Here is a 16529-nt window from a genome sequence, read left to right on the forward strand (position 1 = left end):
ACAAAGCTTCATTTTTTATGAAAATAATTCTTGTTTGAGCGAAAATTTTGACACTAAAGAATGATTTGAATGAAACAAAGAAGATATATATATACACACGTTAAATTTTATTATGTTGACAAAAATAGTGAAGAAGTCGAGAGTTAGAAATTAAGCATCCATCAATCTAGACATGCAACCAAATCAATTTAAATGAGCATCAATCATATTTTCCCAATAAGTAAATCAGTTTCTTCTCTAATTTAACATGCATCTCAATATTTATAGAAGTATTTCCTTAATAAAATCCCATTTTAGGATTATTTTTCTATCCTATTTTTGGAGCATTTTTCTAATTGAATAGTACAAAGAAAAATATTAATTGACTTTCCTTTCATATATTTTAGGAGTCTAGTTAATATAATAAAAATAATAAAATAAAAAAAATAGTGAAAAGATAGTTTTGTCTAAAGGAGAGTCTTTTGATGAAGGACAAAAATTTTAAATCACTTTTCTAAGGGTCGTCACACTTTTAATATATTATAGATATAGATTATAGATTGATTATAGATAATAGAGAAAATGGTCAAATATCCCCAACCTTTACCCTAAATCTCAACTACACACTTATACTTTGAGAGAGTCCTATGACCCCCCTAAACTATTTTAAAATAAAATTATTACCCCCGAATTATTTTAAAGTGGAATATATACCCCTCTAAAAACTCATACACAAATTTTATTTTGATTTGTGGTCTACACACGCTACCACGTGTCATGCCACATAATTCCACGCCATATATCATTTTTTACTATAAAAAATTAATTCTACGTCATGCCATGTCGTCATCATCATCATCATCATCTTCTTCTTCTTCTGCCGAAAAATTCAAAATTCCGGTGACTTTATTTTCCAATCTAAATTGATTCAACATTCTCACGTAATTCGAGTTCTTGGATGCCATTGAAGAAGAAGAAGAAAAAAAATTAATTGTCATTGATGGGTTCTTGGATGCCATTGAAGAAGAAGAAGAAGAATTGAAGAAGAAGAAAAGTAATTAATTGTCATTGATGGGTTCTTGGATGCCATTGAAGAAGAAGAACATGAAAAAAAAAAATTAATTACCATTCTTGGATGTCATTGAAGAAGAAGAAGAATTGGAGAAGAAGAATAATGAAAGAAGAAGAAATGAAGAAGAAGAATAAGAAGAATAAGAAGAAAGAAAAATAACAATTAAAATTATATATATTTATTTAAAGAAATAATTTTTTAATAAAATATTTTCGTAAAGAGAGTGAAAGACACTCTCTTGCCATGTCAGTGTTGGAGGGGTAATAATTTCATTTTAAAATAATTTAGAGGGTTATAGGACCTTCTCAAAGTATAAGTGTGTAGTTGAGATTTAGGGTAAAGGTTGGGGGGCTATTTGACCATTTTCTCTAGATAATATAAAATCAGTTCATCCTCAAATTCTATTTATTATTTCCAACAATACTATTATCATTTTTTTTTTAAAAAAAATTCTTTTTATTTTGAAATACATAGCATCTTTACATATACATATTAGCTAATTTAATTTTTTTGATGCCCCTGTGTCCTCAAAATCAGGTTGTTTCATTAACTTATAACCTTTTTTGTATGTATTATATAAGAAATTATTTAAAATTTTCTATCTCAACTATATTTTTAGATAAATTATTTCAATTATTATTATTTATGATTGTGCGAAGCTCGACAAAATTCACTAGTACTTAATAAGAGAGTGTTTGAATATGTTGAATGTTGTATTCAAAAGTGTAACGTAAAATACCCAATAAGCATTAGCTCTCCTTGAAAAGAAGGTGATCCAACTGCACCCTCCAGTACAACTACCTTGTTACGATTTCACTTCAGTCAATACAGAATGAAAACTTCATTCTCGATTCTACGAGAATTTTTATGAAAGCCTTAATGGTCAATGAAGTTGCATGGACATCACAATCACATAAAAAAATATGTTAAAGAGTATTAAATTCAAATATGTATTTAGATAAAGTAAAGTTTGTGTGAAATTTAGATGCCTCCGCGAAAATTCTTGGTCAGTGAATTTAGGCCTAAAAGGGATTTGTCGACATTGGTTCCCTGTCTTGATAATAGATAAAACGTCAAATCCTATGTCTCTAACTTTAATATACAAGTAAAAATCATTGGTCCAAAATCTTCGTTTTTTTTTTTTTCATAAAAGAAAAAGCTAAAACTAGATAAAGAAATAAAAAAAAAAAATCAACAAGCTTTTCTCCTTTTTTTTTTTTTTTCTGTCATGTCTCTCACTCTGTACTTCCACTAATACATGGAGTATTACTATTTCTTGATTCTTTGATATCGTTGGGTGTTTTTTATGGATAATCTTTATGAAGCAATGTAATTTATTTAACAAAGGTAACAAATTCTCATGTCGGGCTCTCAGTTTTGAAGTGTATTTTCACCTTGGTTAAGGAATCTTGGTGAAATATGTACTCTTGATACTGTATAGTATTGTGTATTTTTGCAACCCTTTTTGCTCTAGTGGGAATATCAGTGCACCCCAGATGATAAAGTTTGGATTTTTATTTGGGTTCTTGAAGCTATGATTCTAGTGCTACTTTTGTATACTGTTGTGTTGCTCTGGGTGGATTCAAGATTGTTTTGGTACTTATAATTTGTGTATTGCAACCCCTTTTTTGCTCTACTGGGAATATCATTGAAACCCAGATGATAAAGTTTGGGTTTTTGAAGGTGTGTTTGTAGTTTTGTTTTTTTGCTATTGTTGTGTAGCTCTGTGTGGATTCAGGAGTTTCTTGGTACTGTATAATTTTGTGTATTGGCAAACACCTTTTTGCTTTACTGGGAAAAGAAATGAACCCCAGATGATAAAGTTTAGGTTTTTGGAGGTGTGTTTGTAGTTTTGTTTTTTTGCTATTGTTGTGTAGCTCTGTGTGGATTCAGGAGTTTCTTGGTACTGTATTTTTTTCTGTATTTGCAAACATCCTTTTGCTCTATTGGGAAAAGGAGTGAACCCCAGATAAAGTTTGGGTTTTTATTTGGGTTCTTGAAGCTATAATTGTATTGTTATTTTTTTCCTAGTGTTGTGCAACTATGGTGGGTTGAGGAGTTTAGTGGATTGTCTTGGTACTGTATAATTTGGTGTATTGCTCCCCCTTTTACTCTTCTGGGAACATCAATGAACCCCAGATGATAAAGTTTGGGTTTTTGAAGCTCAGATTCTAGTGCTGCTTCTTTCTGTTGTGGTGTAGCTCTGGGTGGATTTAGGAGTTCAGTGGTTGTCTTGGTACTGTATAATTTGGCGTATTACACCCCCCCTTTTACTCAACTGGCAACAGCGACGAATCCCAGATAAAGTTTGGATTTTTGAAGCTCTGATTGTTGTTTTTCTTTTTCCTATTGTTGTGTAGGTCTGGGAGGATTGAGGAGTTTAGTGAATTGACCTGGTATTCTAATTTGATATATTGCAGCCCGTTTTACTCGACTGGAACAGTGATGAACCCCACATAAATTTTATGGTTCTTTTATTTGGGATTTTGAAGTTCTGATTGTAGTTTTTGTGTAGCTCTGGGTGGATTCAGGAGTTTAGTGAACTGTCTTGGTACTGTATAGTTTGGTGTATTGGAAACCCGTCTTATCCTCTGGAACAGCAATAATCGCCAGATAAAGTTTGGATTTTCTTATTTGGGTTCGTGAAGCTCTGATTCTAGTGCTACTTTTGTCTATTGTTATGTTGCTCTGGGTGGATTCAGGAGTTTAGTGAATTTATTTGGAAGTACTTGAATAAATTTAAATGCTTTTGTGAAGTAATGGCAGCGGAGTCTAATACAGGGTTTCACCAGCAAGCGTTATCATTTCAATCAGGGGTAATTGGGAACTCATCGTCTCAGATGATGTTGATGGGTGATTACTATAGTCATCTTGGAATGAATTTCGATGTAAATAATAGTGGTTTAGGAGGAGGAGGAGGGATGTTGTATTCAGGGAATCCAACCATGATGACAAACAATTGCACCAGTAGCAGTAGTCCAAGAACTAGTCAGTATGGAAGTTGTTCAGGTTCTTTTCTTATAGATACAGTGCCAGGGCTCAAGCATGATACGGGCCTTGCAGTTGAATGGACGATCGAGGAGCTGTACAAATTGGAGGAAGGACTTATCAAGTAGGTAGATTTATTTTGGATCTTTGAATGAATATAGGTGTTGAGATATTTTTGTGTCTATACATGTTTGTGACAAGAATATATATCCTTATGTATGTATTTGACCTTCAAGCCTTTTTGTAATAGGTATGCCAATGAACCACGTATAATGAAATACATTAAGATTGCAGCCACACTTCGCGATAAAAATGTACGTGATGTTGCACTGAGATGTAGGTGGATCACGGTGAGCTATCTAGGCTGTTTAATATCTCTCAGTCGCTTGACTGCATCTATCTCTATCCTTCATCTCTTTTTTAGAAGCTATTTCTGATGACTCCATTCATTTGTCTGAAACATTTCTTGTCTTAGCCAATGCATGTTGAGAAAGACCTGCTTACATCTTTAGTTACTGTTTGTCAGAGAAAGCGAAGGAAACAGGAAGACTATAGTTTGGGGAAGAAAATGAAAGATATGAAGGTGTGTCATCATTTACTTTACTCTTTACTTCCTTGTATCCTTTTCCTACCTTCACTTTATCTCGAATGGTATTACGAATCACTTTGGTCTGCTAGTCTAGACTAATCAGACATAGTGAGTTATTTATTTATCCAATTTCTTGAATCTGTTTTTTCTTAGGAACTGTTGACTGTAACTTTTATGTTCATAAATTCTTTAGTCATGGACTCATGGTAGTTTAAAGATATATGCATGCTTTCAAATGTAATTTTACTGTTCTGACCAAGTACTATAGCTTATCTGCAATTTTTGACATCTTTATTTCCAGCTAAGCAGAGAGAAAGCTTGATAATATTAGGAGAGAATTTTTATGTGAAGGAGATACAGAGGATAAGACTTTCCATGCAGCGAAATGGAGCAAAGTAACTAAGATAAAGGAGGGGAGTTAGAGATAAAAGTTTGATATTGCAAGCACAAGTGTAATTGTATTACTGGTTTTAGAGATATTGCTGGGTTCCAATGACCTTTAGGAGGTGATCCCAATTAAATATGTAAAGCTGATCCTTGGTGCAGTAACCAATAATATTCACATGGAGTTGTATTATGGAAGAATGTGAGGAAACTTTGGGAGGAAAAAGAGTTCTTCAACTTTAGTTCTGGCATGATGCATAGATAGCACATATTCGCCTTAACGTTGAATTTGCACTATTGTTCAGTTTTACTGGAAAACTAATGCTATTGCATAGTAGAAAACAGATCATGCTGGGAGATAACTTTCAGATGGAACTGTGAGGATTGGGAAGTTGAGAAGATGGCCCAGTTTCCTACTAACTGGAAGGCACAAATGTTTTACTAGAAGGGACGGATACTCTGAGGTGGAAACACCAAAAGGATGGGAGGTTCATTGCAACACTGGGTATAGGGTTCTTTCTTACAAGTTATCTCTTCTTCAAATATCTCCTCAATTAATTTGCATTGGATGATTGTCTGGAAGAATAAAGCACTTGTTGAGTTGGTTGGGTTTTTTTGGATTGTCATATTTGATGCTTATTTGGCACAATTAACTCCACAGAGGATAAGATTTTAATGTGTAGTAGGTGCTATAAGTGTGAGTTTTATATTGAAGATACAAGCACATCTTGAGTTGGTTGGGTTTTGTTGGATTGTCATATTTGATGCTTATTTGGCACAATCAACTCTGCAGAAGATGGGGTTTTAATGTGTAGTAGGTGCTATAAGTGTGAGATTTATATTGAAGATACAAGCCATCTGTTGCGACACAGTTAGTGTCTAGGTAGGCAGCTAGGGAGTTGTTTCTGCACGTTGATGGGCTGATTGTTTAAAAAGACGAGTGATAGGATTCCTAGGACTGAAGGAGGCTTTCTTAATCTATAGAAGAAAGAAAGAGAGAGAACAAAGAAGGAGCATATATTGTTAACACTGGCCTGGACGATACGGTTATCAATATATATATATATATATATATATTATTAGCACGCCAGCTTGCCCTTTTTCGGGTGATTTGGAAGGAGAGAAACAGAGGTATTTGAAGACAAACATAAATTACGATGCCTGTACTCACTTGGCCTTTTGGTGTAACTTGTTAAATGCACATGAATTAGATATTCTTATAGGTTTCCCGCCTCTTTCAAGATTAATTGGGAGTGAGTTTTTGCAATGGTACATTTTCATCGGTTACTTGGTGCTGGCTTTTAATGAATAGATTCTGTCAAATGAAATCCACTAGATATGTGTCTTATCATATGTTAAATGTTCTTGTCGAGCTATTTTATCTACCTGTTGAGTCCATATAGTTACTCACTCACACCCAACTGTTAAGCATTTAATTCTCTTTCTCGAAAGTTAACTAAACTTGTTAATGAAGAGGAAGAGGATGAAATCTTTATTACCTGAAATTAGTAGCTATTGACAATGCCTACTTCAATCTCCCTGAATCTGTAGAGTGTGATTCAACATTAGACTACTTAATCATTTAGCCAAAAAGAACTTTTCAACTATTATAATCATTCTACTGTTGCTAGACCGAAGAAAGTTCTTCCTTGCTTATGCCTATCCAAGCATTTCAATGTTTGAATCGAGGTTTCAAACGGTAAGTTCATATGTTCTTCCCTAGTTTCAGTTTGTCATGACATTAGTCTCTAGTCATCTCTTTATGCATGTCTATTGGTATGTCTCTATCTACATGCATCTTTCCTTATGCATATTTTATCACAGAGAAGAAAAACATTATGTTTTTCATGCTTCTTCAGGATAAATTAGCAGAAATGTCCTCAATGAGTAGTGCATCTGCTTCACTTATGAGCTTGGCTCCATATTCTCTCTCCATGTACCATCATGGCCCCAGTGATGCTTTGTCATCAGGAGGTTAGTCTTACCTATTTATCAATCGGAACCTATTCTTCTCCATTTTCTTTCTTGCCAGAAAACAAAGTTGTGCTATGATCTCTCAAAATAAATAGCTGTTTCCTGAAATTGACTTAAATGATGTTATTTCAATTATCTTGTAACTGATAATTACTTACCTAATGATACCTTATGCAACTAGATAATGTTTCTGGTTAGAAGTGCGTTATTCATTGTGGTATCTGATGAACAGCGATCTGCTACAGGGAAAATATATAAGTATCATTTTTATTAAGCTTTGTTTTTTATTCTGTGATAAAATCTAATGACAACATATTCAATTCGTTATTTAGCTTCAACTAGGGAAAGAGAATCAAAGTAATAACGCATTCCTTGTCGGGAAGAGATTAGGATGATTCTTTTTTGTTAATATGTTTGAGGTCGGTAGCAAGAACAATATTAGTGACCCTTATTTTGATACGCCTATACTATACTTGATAAACCTCACGTTATTTGTTATTACAAATGAAAAAAGTTCTCCATTGTGTACTTGGTTCCTATATTTTCATATGAGAAGCTCTCAAGTGCACAAAGCACGTTGCCTATGAATTCCTTGGTCCTTTTGTTAATAATAACAGAGACATGTTATCAGCTCATGTACCTCCAAAATTCCCAGATTTTTATACTCTAGACAGCCTATAAACTCAGAAGTCCCGCCCATACCCCATAATGTAACCATATACATCAACTTAAGGCCCAGAATAACTCTATATGCGACTTTAACCATAACAAGGTTCAAGCAGCTTTTCTTAATCTCTTTCTTTATCCATCATACTTCCCTTAGAGTTGACACCGTGCTCAATTCTTTAATATTACACCACTGTTCAATTTTTTCCCTTGCTTTCGCTATCCATTCGATGCTGTGATTTCCTTTTGTGTCCAGTATCAATTGTTTACTTAGCTGTCCAAAACATTGAGGACTTCCGGCTGGTTTATTGCGTTTTAGTGCCTTTGATGATGCAATCTTCGTTTGTTTCCATGATCCACTGAATTGTTATGCTTTTGATTCTGAGATCATCGTACAACATCTCAGCTGTCCCACGAATCTTGAGTAATTCAAGCTGGTTTATTGCATACATCCCTTGTTTCAAGTTAGTGTTGTCTCAGCATATCTTTCTTATTTCCGTTAGCATTTGTTTGCGAGAAAATGATAAGTTCTTAAGGAAGTCTTTTGTCAAGATTTCTTTTCCCTTAGGCACTTTCAAGTCCTTGATGCCTTCTATAAGAAGAAATGTCATGAGCATTGCATTTTTGGAGTCCTATATAAAAGCTGTGCGCGCTACCTTCTAAGAGGCCTTTTTTTACTTTTGGCCTTTCAAGAAAGTAAAGGTCCTCAAACGCACTGTCCCTAGCACCTACTTTTCTTGGATAATTCACAACGCTTGGTTTGGAAATCACTATCCTGATAAAGTGAAGGAGATGGAAAAATGTTTTGTTGCGTCTTTTGTTTGAATGGGAAAGGGAAGTTCAAAATAAGAAGAATTGGGATGTTACAAATTGATCATATTTGCTAGTGTTTGTGTGGGTTGCACAACTTTCTTGTAACCTAATTTAGGGAAACAGGATTTGTAGGATAAATAGAGGCAGGGAGTGAGTGTGATCTTTTACTTTCTCCGAATGCAAGTATACAACCGTCAAAATGTTTAATTGAAGGAAATGCAGACTAATCTAGAGCTATTCGATATATTATGTATGCAAGCACCTCAAGATGTTGAGTGATGCAATGTTAGAGGTTCTCCCCACGTTACCAACATATGCTGTTTGACCAGTTTATGCATGCAAACACTGAAATATGTCATATATCATAATCTATTAAACTCTTGCTGAAATTACTGATCGATCTTATTCTTCTGCTAATGTATTGTGAAATATGTGTTTTTGGTTTTGTATCTTGAGTTGTTTCATGCAGCATTTTCTCTAATTGTCTAACTGGTTTTGTGGTGCTTAGCAGCGTTACTTGGAACAAGGCATCTGTTGGAAGAAAATAATCAGGCCCTTAATAAAATTTCGGCTAACCTCTCAACGTTCAAGGTATTAGTCTCAACCCCTTCTTTACAGAATGAAACTTAGGCAATAATTGGAGGTAGAATCAGAAAAACAAGATGCGAATTCTTGTTGAAGGACACAAATAGTTTTCTTGAAATGGAAGATCACTGGCAGAAAATTTACTAGGGGTGATATTTATTAATAGCCATATCCCAATAAAGAAAAACAAACATTTGCTCTGTTAATACTGACAAGAAAAGAGCTGGACATGTCTTGTGTCACACCCCTATTTTTACCGCCCCAACCCCGCTAGGGAGCTGGTTTTTGAGAAAATGGGTTTTTCCAATTAAAGAGACGTTTTGAAAAGGGATTATTAATTTTGCAGAGCTGCCACTTGAAATTGAGTTTGGGTATTGCAAGTCACCTAATTGAATCTCTATTCAAAAGGAAATGAATCTTAATTTTTGGTCTGCGATCTAGAAATTCGGATAAGGAATTCTATTGATCGAGGGGAAGGTTCACAAACACCCCCCTCGAGTCCCGTGGTTCTAACACGGTCGCTTTAATGACTTATGTATGGCTTAAATTAATCTCTTGGATATATAATATTTATTAGCCTAAACGTGACTTCTATCCCGCTTTTATTTATTTTTGAATATATTTAAAACTGTATTGATGCGTGGCTTACCGATTGTAGTACTTTTCGGCCTTACCATGAGTTTTGGTATATTTCTCGCGTAGATCGCTCCCACTTTTTTTTTTTTTTTTTTTTAAATCTAAGTGAACACCTAACATGTTTAGAATCTACCCAACCCAATGAGATCGGCTTCAAATGGTACATTAATTTTATTATAATGAATGGGCAGTTGCAGTGCTTTCCGACTTCATCATTGATTATCACTTACATGTTAAACTTTTAATTTTCTTCTGATAAAAACCAAAACTTATTTTGTTGTAACTTAAATAATCAAATGTAACCTGATTCTACGTTATAAGAGTTATTCTACGATAACATATTTGATCACATCAACAATACAAATAAATCATCTAAACATAAATATGTGCAAGTTGAAAGTAAGGAACAAGCAAAGTAAGTTACTACCAGAGATGACCATTCAAGATTCCTTTTTTTTCTAAACCTAGTTTTATTAATAAGAATTCAACCATCATATTTATTAGCAAGATTCATGCATCAAACAAGAAGCTTTATATTTGCAGTAATTTCATCGTCTCAACTACTTCATATTATTACAAAACAACATAAATAAGTTGAACACATACTAATTTGTGCATCTTCATAATATTTTATTGAAATCAAGTATTACATAATCACAATACCAAACTATACAAGAAAAATTGAATGATGCCTTTTGAGAAAGATCAATTCACAATAATAAAATCATCACAATCTACCGATTTTAAAAGTCACGAACTTAAAACCGTGAGCAAAATTCAAAATTTAGGACGTGAGGAATTTTTGATTGTTGTCATTGCAAATGTTGTTCATTCGCTGGAAACTGTAAAGAGGGAGTAATAATTTTTTTCATTCTTGTCCTACTTCTTTTCCTTTTTCTTCCAGTTTCTCTAAGCTTTTTTCTATATTTTTTTTTTGGGGTATCTTCTTCTTTTCTATTCGAAGTTCTTTTTTTTTTTTTTTACTTTGCATGCATGCGTTTGTGTTTCTTTCTCTTTTTCTTGGTTTCTCTTTTTATTTTCCTACTTTTGTTTCTACTGTTTTTCCTCCTCTTTGCGTTACTTTTTTTTTTCAATCTCGTATTTTCCAGTTTTGCTCTATGTTTCTCTCCATCTACCTTCCTTTCATCTTTCTATATAGTTGATAGAAATGACGTATGTTAACCCATATACTCAAGATTTAACGATATAAAAATTATGATGCACATGCTATAAATATTAGTAATAGATTAGACATATATGAAACTTGAGCAACTTTATTGTATTGAAACCAAGCCCCGTATAATGGCGGCGTTACATAATGTGAAGAAGGATTGAGAGTTACCTCTTGCGAATATTAGTTTACAAAATCGATATAATTTTCTGATTAAGAAGCCACGAACTTGAAACCGCGAATGAATTCTCGATACTTCCACTTTTCCTCTCTCGTGAACCCTTTTTTTCTGGTTTTTACTCCCTTTTCTCGTGTGTTGTATTTCTTTGCTCTCTTTTGTTGTCTTCTGTTTCTTTTCTTTGTTTTTTGCAATTTTCTTTTCCCTTACTTCCGTCTTTTTTATGTTGTGTTGTGTGTGTTAATATATAATAGTGCATATGTGTAGGTGTGTCGTGTGTGTGTTCTAGGAAAAAGTGGGACGTGGGAAAGGTTAGTTGAGGGAAATATGGGGGAGTTGGGTATTTAGGATAGGATTTCCTTTTTTTTTTTTTTTAATGTTTTAAATAAATAAGTAAAAACAAAAATGATAAAATTTATTTATAACTAATAAAATACAGGTAAGCTAAATAGCTGGTCTTAGAAATATGATTTAAAAAAAATATTAATATCATTAGATTATTTATTAAAAGTTAAAAAAGAAAACAAATATAATTTAGAATTTTTTTTTCTAAAAATAAATAATAAAATAAAAGCTTATTTAAAATGTGACTCTATTTTTGTAGTTTTCAAAACTTTTAAATCAACTTTGTAAAAATAGGATGAAATAGAAATATAAAACATGTGCATTAAACATCAAAAAATGGCGTAAAATATTCGGGTTTGGTCAAGAATTAGGTGTCATCTTGCTCTTTGTGTGGCAATTTTTGTGATTCTGCAGCGTTGTTTCTGATCCGTTAGTGCTAACATAAGTTTCATTCACGCAACATTATAAGCTTTTCTAAAACGACACGTGTGATCACATAACTTGTTTAATGAAAGAAGAGCTGCATGAAGATGGAAAAATTGAGAGGTAGATTTTTTTTCCCTCCGGGCAAGAAATCTTTCGAAATCGTTAAGCCCAACTAGGCAGAAGTGTTATTGTTTTAATTGATTGAATTGATATAACGATTGTGTAAATAGAGTGATAATCAACCAGTGAAGTTTCAGATGATGTTGCCAAATCCTATAAAGGGCATAATCATCATATGCAAGAAAATGAGTAAGTTGGCCAAGATCTGTGAGTTTTGCTTAGTACCAAAGATTGGTATCAATGGTCATTTTGGATGTATAGAAGCATGAAGATGAATGAGGAAGTCGTGATTCACATCTGTATATGGGCAGCCCGGTGCACTAAAGCTACCACTATGCGCGGTGTCCGGGGCAGGGCCCCACCACAAGGGTGTATTGTACGCAACCTTACCTTGCATTTCTGCAAGAGACTGTTTCCAAGACTTGAACCCATGACCTCCTGGTCACATGACAACAATTTTACCAATTACTCCAAGGCGGCTCCCCTTCATTTCACATCTGTATATGTTTCTTCCAAATTGATGATGAAACAAGGGATCATTATTAGGTATGATGGATGAAGATATGCTTGGGATCAGGAAGAAGCCTTTGTCAGCAACTATCAAGGCACAAATGGGAGAATAGAATTACTCAATACTGGTATGACAAGAGTCAAACATGGTGGAAATCATGCTCTGGATCCGAAAAGGATGGAATTTCACTTGGCCAAACAGGTATAGAAAACGTAATAAGGCCATGTTGCGATGGGTTGGATAATGTCTGCGGTGAGATGAGAAATATCATCAAATATCATCTTAGTAAATGGGAATAGTTGATTAAGTCAATGCCTCTTGCAGAAATACAGGGTAAGGATGCGTACAATAGACCCTTGTAATCCGGCCCTTGCCGGACCCCACACACAATGGGAGCTTCAGTGCACCAGGCTGTCCTTCTAGTTGATCAAGCCAATAAATAAATGAGGTTTTGTTGTCAAAAACCTTTCAAAGCACAATACTGATTGTTGAGTATGTGGCAGGAAAAATAGACTAATACGTATCAATAGGGAGGTAGTTGCACAAGAGCGGTGGTGGTGCTCGAAAACAGTTGCGACATCACATGGTGTAGGTTTCTGAATAAAAACTTAAGGCAGCTAGAGGTGTTCGAAAATATATTAGATCTAAAGCTGCGAACGGAATGTAAAATTTTGTACAGATTGTTAGTTAGGTATGTTTAAAAAGGGCAGCCCAGTGCACTAAAGCTCCCACTATGCGCAGGGTCCGTGGAAGGACCCCACCACAAGGGTGTATTGTACACAACCTTACCTTGCATTGCTGCCAGAGGCTGTTTCCAAAAGTTAGGTATATTGGGGGAGAATTTTTTTAATGCATCCAGGTTTGCCTCTTTACCGGGGGCTGTGATTGGATAGAACATCTCCTCCTCGGAACATCTCCATAGGGAATGACAATTGCTGGGACAGGAATTTTTCAAGAGCTTGTAATGACTGGAAGGTGTCAGTAGTACTAGTAGCTAGTAAGTCAGTTATGTCAATAAATCATGGGTTTGATTGTATAGGCCCTGATACGCGTGGATGAGGAAATTTTTTGAAATATTCACTGTTAAATTGTTCTATTTCCTAGCGGTCACATGCCTGGCAAATGGTCAGAAGTTCCGACGAAAATTAAATAGAACCTATGCGCCCCCTGGAGGTTGTTGGTTGAACAACAGTGCTGGAAGCAGTCCTTAGTTTGGATAACCACGAAAGAAAGAAGAGGAGTTGTGCCATAGATATTTCATGTGTGGGTGGGATGGTGAATAAGTCAACTAGCTCTTTCTATTGGTAGCAGAGGAAGTTTGGTGTAGATCTTTTTTCATGTTCAAGGTGGAATGGTCATGCCAAAGCCAGTGATGTATTTTTGATGTGTTGCAAGAAAATGTTTGGGCCAACTAGAAGATTTTGGCCCAGAGAAGGAAAGGAATAGGAGGTGCTTTGGGGGGCATGCTCCAGCAATAAATGCTTAAAAAATTTAATTGTTTGAGAGACTTTTGTTTTTGGTGTAATCAATGTTATCCAATAACACCAAACAACATACCTACTGTAATCCCACAAGTGGGGTCTGAGAAGGGTGGGGTGTACGCAGCCTTACCCCTACCTTATGAAGGTAGAGAGTCTGTTTCTGATAGACCCTCGGCTCAAGTAAAGTATATCAAACAATGTTATCTAAATGACATGTAGACTATATGGATTTTCTGAACACTCAAGGAAGGAACTGTTAACTTCGTTAAGTTTTGCACCCCGACTTAGCACCTCAAATGGCTCTTGCTACCTTATGTAATAAAGAAAAGCACCTCAAATGGGTGCTATTTATTAAAACAATAAGAAATACTAACAAGAAAAGAAATAAGGCTCATTAATATCAGATTACAGGTATACAACGACAAAAGATTAGGCCAATTTAATAGTAAGTACTTTTAAACCACCCTTCTAAAATGAAATTAAGATAATTCTGAATTCTTGTGTATGTATACACATACCAAAGGGCACATTTAAGTTGCTGATTCCTTGTAACCATATCCAACTTTAGCCCTGTGTATGGACATCACCTTTGAATGAGTCTGATACTTCGACAGCAATAGCAATTACCATGACTTGAGAGTGTGTATAGCATAGGTCATAAAAAAGATCGGTGACATTGTCATTGGTCGTCCTTTCTGTGTCAGGTCTGGTAGTGCTTTTAATTAGAGTAGAAAGAGAATGGCGATACTCGTTATTTACTGTTAAAATAATAGAACTAAGTATATCTCAAGTTCAAATTCTAGCAGAGACAAAAGGTACTAGGTGGACAGAGTTACCAGTACCTGTTGTTGGTGGGAGGTGGCAAGTATCCCGTGGAATTAGTCGAGGTGCGTGAAAGATATAGCCTGGATACCTTGGTTCCAAAAGAAAAAAAAAAAAGTAAGAAAATTAATGTGGGAATTGAGTGACGTGTATAAAATCCTTGGAAAAGTAAAAATAAAGAATGTGGAATCATTTAATTACTTCTTATGGATTATAGTCTCTTTTTTTGTATTTATTCTGTTCCTGTTGGGTCTTCGGGAGGGCGACCGGCAGATGTTCCTCATCTTACAAATTTCTGTTTTGCATATCTGATGTCAATATGTAAATGAGCAGTTGCAGGACAATGTTGATCTCTTTTTCCAGACGAAGAACAACTTAATTGCGATTTTAAATAAGTAATTCTACTATCCTTTTCATTTGCCACCATGCTGACTTTTAGTTGTCCTGCAATTCACATAATACAACTATTGTTTGTCATTTCAGTATGAAAAATATGCCAGGGATTATGAGCCAAATGCCACCACTTCCAGTCTTCTTAAATGAGGAGCTTGCTAGTAGTCTTTCGCCTAGTTCAGCTCAGGTGATCTTGCTTTTTGCACCCTTTTTTAGACGCATTCTCAATTCTTATGCCATATCACTAGGGTGGTTTGTCAGGTTGCTATTGTATTTTTTCATGACATCTTCATTTGCGTTTTTTTTTTTTGAGCGGAGGGTACAGCCTCTCTACCAAGTAGGGGTCAGCTTTGTATACACTTTACCCTCTCCGGACCCTACTTTGTGGGATTACAGTGGGTATGTTGTTGACAGAAAGGCTTATTGAATTGGTTCTTGAAATTCCACCATATCACTAGAATTACCCCGTTATAACTGTAACGAGATAGAACTTCTTTCTGATCGTCTCAAATAAGCTCCGTGTTCATCTATGTTAAACAAGATTTCTTGCAACATGTCATGATGCTGATGGATCCTTCTGTTTTCCCAGCCTATGATGTTTGGCTGCAGAAGCGGCATCCAGTTGAAACAGGAACCAGCTTGTTGATAGAGAATGCTCGGTGCTCAGTTTTGGATTATTCATTAAGTACACATTTTTTAGTGTAAATGCATCAAAAGCTGGCGGTACTTACACGATCAAGTCGATGAGAAAAATATTTTTGACCCATTTTCGGAAGCTGAATATCCGAGCAAGAAGTACAGGAAATAACAGCTTTTTCGTGATGCCAAATCAAGCGAAATCTGTTTCAGATAATGCACAGAGAAGTTTAAGGTCATGTGTCGCCTTTCTGTGTGTAAATTCGAGAAATACAACTTTTGAATTCATCCTTTAGTTTTGTAATGTGTTAACCTTTTGCAGATTCTTGCATTGTTTTTTCTAATTTGCTGTAAAAAAAACGAACTAATGAGTATTGGATTGAAATGAACTCAAATGGAGCAGAATGGCTATAAATGATTTATATAGTAGTTTGCAATTGTATTGTGGTTGTTTATAGAAAAGGGTGAACTGCTAATCTCAATTCGCCCTAAAAAGTCCCACTCTAGGGGTTATGTTCTTCATACTGAAGACGATTTCATTTCTAGGTTCAACTTGACCTTTTACCAATAAGAGGAAGTACACATTCAAGTACCTATCTACAGTGAAGGAGTATGCCATGGGGCGCCTAAGTGGCATGATGACATGGTGGGTCGTCAAACCCTCCCCCACTTGATGTTGTGATGACTCTGGTACACTGATGCTGCATAAACTCTCAAATCCTCATATCGATCTTGTGTGGCTTCCTCTGGTTATTGCCCC

At 35.1% G+C, this 16529-nt stretch overlaps 1 protein-coding gene across 8 annotated transcripts; it reads left to right on the forward strand.

Moving 5' to 3' along the window:
• Positions 1–2146: 2146 nt before the first annotated feature.
• On the forward strand, positions 2147–16209 carry LOC107870422. Of its 8 annotated transcripts, none has more exons than XM_016716955.2 (9): positions 2147–2398; positions 3412–4163; positions 4290–4389; positions 4566–4622; positions 6872–6986; positions 8977–9056; positions 15074–15135; positions 15224–15320; positions 15723–16209. In XM_016716955.2, the coding sequence occupies exons 2-9, from the start codon at positions 3811–3813 to the stop codon at positions 15777–15779; spliced, it is 921 nt and encodes a 306-aa protein (XP_016572441.1). In that variant the 5' UTR covers positions 2147–2398; positions 3412–3810; the 3' UTR covers positions 15780–16209. The 8 variants fall into 8 exon arrangements, with proteins under 8 accessions (XP_016572441.1, XP_016572438.1, XP_047268570.1 ...); XM_016716952.2 differs by having other exon boundaries at positions 2160–2398; positions 8974–9056; XM_047412614.1 differs by having other exon boundaries at positions 2191–2398; positions 3472–4163; positions 8974–9056.
• Positions 16210–16529: the final 320 nt, after the last annotated feature.

Source organism: Capsicum annuum, chromosome 5 (genome assembly GCF_002878395.1).
Source record: "Capsicum annuum cultivar UCD-10X-F1 chromosome 5, UCD10Xv1.1, whole genome shotgun sequence".
Taxonomy (NCBI): Eukaryota; Viridiplantae; Streptophyta; class Magnoliopsida; order Solanales; family Solanaceae; genus Capsicum; species Capsicum annuum.

Coding starts and splice junctions, on each gene's coding strand:
- LOC107870422 (XM_016716952.2), top strand. CDS start 3,811: ATGGCAGCGGAGTCTAATACAGGGTTTCACCAGCAAGCGTTATCATTT. Junction 4,390..4,565: donor TGAGATGTAGGTGGATCACG/GTGAGCTATCTA, acceptor ACTGTTTGTCAG/AGAAAGCGAAGGAAACAGGA. Junction 15,321..15,722: donor TTTCGCCTAGTTCAGCTCAG/GTGATCTTGCTT, acceptor CTGTTTTCCCAG/CCTATGATGTTTGGCTGCAG.